The 5,028-nt window shown below is 41.1% G+C and overlaps 1 protein-coding gene across 1 annotated transcript in view; it reads left to right on the top strand.

Annotated features, from left to right (window-relative positions):
• LOC101853009 overlaps positions 1-4,778 on the top strand; it is an 18,660-nt gene extending 13,882 nt beyond the window's left edge. The window contains exons 10-14 of the mRNA XM_013084471.2: positions 251-1,023; positions 1,582-1,762; positions 2,360-2,501; positions 3,227-3,337; positions 3,892-4,778. Coding sequence (XP_012939925.2) covers positions 251-1,023; positions 1,582-1,762; positions 2,360-2,501; positions 3,227-3,337; positions 3,892-4,138 — 1,454 coding nt within the window. The 3' untranslated portion in view covers positions 4,139-4,778. The remainder of the gene's footprint in view (positions 1-250; positions 1,024-1,581; positions 1,763-2,359; positions 2,502-3,226; positions 3,338-3,891) is intronic.
• The last annotated feature ends 250 nt before the right edge of the window (positions 4,779-5,028 follow it).

Genomic DNA, 5,028 nt, shown 5'->3' with positions numbered 1-5,028 from the left:
CTCTATTATCACCACCACCATTATCACCCCCTCCACCACCATCACCACCAAAAACCACAAACCACCAACACCATCACCACTACCATCACCACCACCACCATCACTGCCATTACAACCACCATCACCACCACCACCCCCACCACCACCACTATGAACGCAACCACCATCACCATGACTTATACTTCCACAACCATCAGCAACAGTACTGCACCAGAGGCTATATTTTTACTTAACAAACCTCGCCCATCAGATAAGGTGACCAGCAACACCTTCAGCTGGGCTGACAAAGCAAGGCTGAACGCTCCAATGACCTTCACCCCTGCTACAGCGATCTCAGGGCTGTGTGATGTTTCTGCGTTTCTCCCTGGCAGTATACAGCAACGACACCAAGACCAACAACAGCAGCAACAACAACAGCTGAAGCAAACTCAATTTCTGCAACCGCAACAGCAGCTGCATATTCGGCAACAGCAACAACATCATCAACAGCAGCAGCAGATAAATCGAGACATCTGTCTAAATCCCTTTGTGGGCAATATTGACAGCGTGTTTAATAGAACTCTTCCTACTTTCCAACAACGTAGACATTTATCAATAATTCAGCAGCCCCTAAACCAGTTAGAACCTCAGCAGCAGCTACCGGTGCCCTTGTGGTTGCAACAGCAGCAACAGCAGCAACATCAGCAACAGCAGCAGAAACAGCAGCAACAGCAGCAACAGCAGCAACAAAAGCAGAAACAGCAAATGGGAGAGGTTCTGTCCCATCGGCAGCCCAAACCACGTTCCGCAATTGGCCAAAAGCCGACGTCCAATCTCTCGGAGCATGATAGCAGCCAACCCCTAAACCCTCCCAGTCCCCCGGTGTTGTTTCCGTCGGACCTGAGAGATGATGACGCGAGTGACCCTGGTCTTGCAGAGAGCAGGAGCAGCAACTTCCCCGCTTTCCATGATGTCAGTTCCGGGGACATTGTTGCCGATCTCATCTCAGATTCGCTGTTCATGGAGAAGGTTGCGATAAATCAAGTAAGCCACCCCCCCCCCCCACTTCAAAATGTTGACGGATAAACATATTCATAATATAGAGTTAAGAGTACGGACTAAAATACTGTTGCTAAAAAATGAATTTTTATAGAGCTTTTCAATCCAAATACTGTCAATTCTATGCTAAAAAAGTGACAAGGAAGGGGAAGATAGGTTTTAAAATTTTTTAAAGACTTTCCTCAGTATGGCTTTTATCGATATCATAAAGCGTGAGTTCTAAGACTCATATCCTGAGTATGTGAATGAACTTTGGAAGGAAGATACGCGATGTAATTTTGTTCACTTTTTCCCTCAATCTATTTCCTTTGCAACTCAGCTCAAAATATCGAAAAGTCTTGAATTGAAACAAATAACAAACTTATTTACTTTCCTTTTTCCTGGGAGTCAAGGTGGAGGTGGGGATTCGAAACGTTTCCCTTCTCTATCTCAAAACCAATTGAAAATGGATTCAGATTTGTAGCCGGCGCTTGACAAACTTAGTCTATTAAAAGGCTGACTAGAACTATTTTTATCAAAAAGCATAATTATTTTCTCTTTCAGATTCGTCTGCAGTTTCTGAACTCCCGCCTGAGGGATGCTGCCCGAGAATGTTCCATGAACTCACTGCGAGACTCGGCGTTTTCCTCCAACCTCGACTACTACGCCTCACTCTACAAGCTCCGGATCAAAGACATGATCAGTCCTGAGCGCTGTGGCGAACAAACGCAACTTGGAGCGACGGGTTCGGGAACTATCTTTTGGTTTTCTTTGTTTTTAAAATATTTTATCTATTTATTTATTTATTTATTTATATATTTATTTGTTTTGCTTATTTATTTGTTTGTTCTTTTGTTTATTTATCTATTTATGTATTTATTTATTTGTAAAAATATTTATATGTTAGTTTATTTATTCGTTTGGGGAGAGGGTTCAATTGGTGTTTTTTTGGAAGGGGGGGGGGGTTGGTTGACCCACAAATAAGACAGAGAGTAGAGAAATTATATGTATAGAAACACTAGACACATTGTCATGACAAGCAAGGCCCCTTTCTATTCAAAAGTCTTATTTTAAGCAACTGCATGGTAAGGCGATCTGTAATAATAGCAAAGAGTGATGAAAGAGATACCGCATTCAAGTTGAATTGAGACTTTCTCATGGAAACTGTCTGTCTGTCTGTCTGTCTGTCTGTCTGTCTGTCTGTCTGTCTGTCTGTCTGTCTGTCTGTCTGTCTGTCTGTCTGTCTGTACAAGAGTTGATACTAATGAGGTTTAACATGACAAAAAGCTATGTCACCACAAAAGTCTGCCTTCCATAAGTGAACTCCCATAATCCATTTCAGACAATGCTGCTCCTCCCGGATTCGTTCAAGGAAATCTTTCTCGTCCTGACTTTGACCTGTCATCGAGCCTGTTCCAGTGGCCATCCGATGATACAGAGATCAGGCCGAGCTCTCCGGACAGAGATGTTCCTCGCTATAGCAGGTTTGCACGTACACACGAACGTTGACGGGTAGTCACAGACTCCAAGGCGCTGTTCACTTTTTGTTAAAGATTGAGGTATTGTTTAAGTGCGTATATCTCGCGAGCTGAATATTTTTCAGTTTTGATATTTTAGGGGACGATATATCTTAACTGTCAAGATGTTAAAATGTTTGGGGGGGGGGGGGTTCTTTCAGCCCCAAATCATTATGGTCAATGTCCTTGTCTAGCAGAATATTAGATTCCTTTTGTACTAATTACTGTTTAGACAATTGGAATTCAATGCTTTCAATGTGCTTTGTGTCAAAACTGGGAACATGGAAATGACAAGAGATAACATTAAGGTTTAGTGCCCCTGTAATGCGACGGGTAATAGACACGAACAGCTTATAATATCCCAATCAGAAGCAATTTAAGCTAATTTACCGTCTCAACTTACAGGAATGAAGGACAGTGTAAAGCTCGGTTACATCCTCAAACACTTTAATTCACATATTAATATTTGATTGTAGGGCATAAACAACGTATCTAACAGGAAATCAATTTTGTCTACTTTGTGCTCTACAATGAATCAACGACTCCTTTATCACTATGTATGACTCTCCTCTCTCCAGTAATAGATGTGATATTTTATAAGAAGAGCCTAAAATTTACCGTTTGTCTGTTATTGTAACCCAAGAATCACACTTTCCTGCAATGTATATCATGTCTGTCTGTGATTTGCCCAGGCGTTGGCGTGACGCAATGAGCAGGATCCTGAGCAGTTTGTGGACAACACGGATACAGCACGGAAGTATAATCCTGCCTGCATCACCCGTGGACTTCCGCATTAGCCAGGGGTGAGCTGCCTCTCTAGATGCACCAAGTTATGCATTTACCTTATCATCATCATGAAGTTCCTGTTCTTCAGCAGACATCGGCAGTTATAGTTTGCCACTCCTTTCTCTGCTCAGATGCTCTCAGAATCTTATATTATCATTCTATCGGTCTTTCACAGTCATTTATTTATTTAAGTTCTCTTAGTACGTTGTTCTTGGTCAATCCATGCCTTGTTATCCTTCTATTTTTTCATCGAGAGCAAGATGTTCAGAACCTTTTGTCGATTTAATTGCCACAGGCACTGCACTTATCGCTTTTCGTTTGCGTCTGCATCATTAATTTAAATTCTTAAAAGTATGACATATTAATTATAAAGTAAACTTCTGTCATCCTCTATTTACTCAATGCCTTGTTCTTTAGCAAACTGAGTTGTTGTTGCAGTACAATGGGGTTGAAGCTATTTCAAACTGAAACAAGAAACAGTGAGCTGTGATCGTCGTAATGGGCGGAGACGTGGAAAAATGGGAGGGCAGGGTTATAGTTATATTTTACTTTTACCATACTTTTTGTTCAGAGAGTTTCCTCTGGTTCTGGGGCTGACCACTGAAGGTGCAGAGGTGGCTGTCTTAATACTGGACAAGTCACGTGCTTATATCGACCCGTGCCTGTTGGACATCATGTGTGACCCTGAGCTTGATCACCACTTCATTCTTAAGTGCAAGGTTTGTACTATTCGTTATCACTTGTTGTTTACGGCGTGTCAGAGAAGTGTTACACTTCGCTACCCTAGAATTACAAAGTTCTATCTGCTCAGTACCTAGATTTGAGAAATTTGACGTAAAAAAAACAACAGAGTTTCACAACATGCTTTTAAGCTTTTTTGAATGCTGTTCTTTCAATATCTTAATAACGACCCCAAACAATTTTATAATTTTGACAGAGTGGATAGATCGTTTGGTTTCTTACCTCATGGCCTTACTAACTCCGGACAAAAAGTCAGATATTCCCAAAAAGTCTTTTACTGTCTCGCTAAACATCTGAAACTACACGATAGATTATTCGTTATTAATGTACGAAGGAAAAGTAATTTTGACAACTGTAAGCATATTACTTTTTACACGCTCCATATCACATCTCATTCAATGAGAGTGCCTTCATAAGAAAGCAAAGTGAAATGGCAAAGTCTGGATAAAATCCAAAGGGGTGGGTGAAGGTTTATTAAATTCTCTTTCTATATATAGCGTTCTTGATGCCCAGATGCTGATCAAATCCAACTGTTATTAACACAAAAAATACTACCTAACTCTCTGTTGTTCGATGTAGGCGATTTGCTTTACTGGAGATTTTGCCAAACTCATAATAATTGAAATTTGACCACACCCTCACCTGTTGTATCTTATAATTTGGAAGGCAAATGTCCACTAATAATTAAGCCGGAATTTGCTTGACCTACTGCGTACATCTCGGGTCTCAACTTTCTGTGGGACAAAATTGATATAAGAATGACATCCTACTCAAAAGACACAATACATGTCTTTTAAGAATGGGGGGTTAGCATGGGGGCTCAAGTTGACTTTTACCAATATTTATAACCCACTCCACTTGGTTCGCCTCTTTCTCTCTCTCTCTCTCTCTCTCTCTCTCTCTCTCTCTCTCTCTGTCTGTTTGTCTGTCTGTCTGTCTGTCTGTCTGTCTGTCTGTCTGTCTGTCT

The sequence above is a fragment of the Aplysia californica genome, unplaced genomic scaffold, assembly GCF_000002075.1.
Source record: "Aplysia californica isolate F4 #8 unplaced genomic scaffold, AplCal3.0 scaffold00295, whole genome shotgun sequence".
In the NCBI taxonomy this organism is placed as follows: Eukaryota; Metazoa; Mollusca; class Gastropoda; order Aplysiida; family Aplysiidae; genus Aplysia; species Aplysia californica.
Note: the sequence above shows the minus strand (reverse complement) of the source record. Positions and strands in the feature narration are given on the sequence as shown.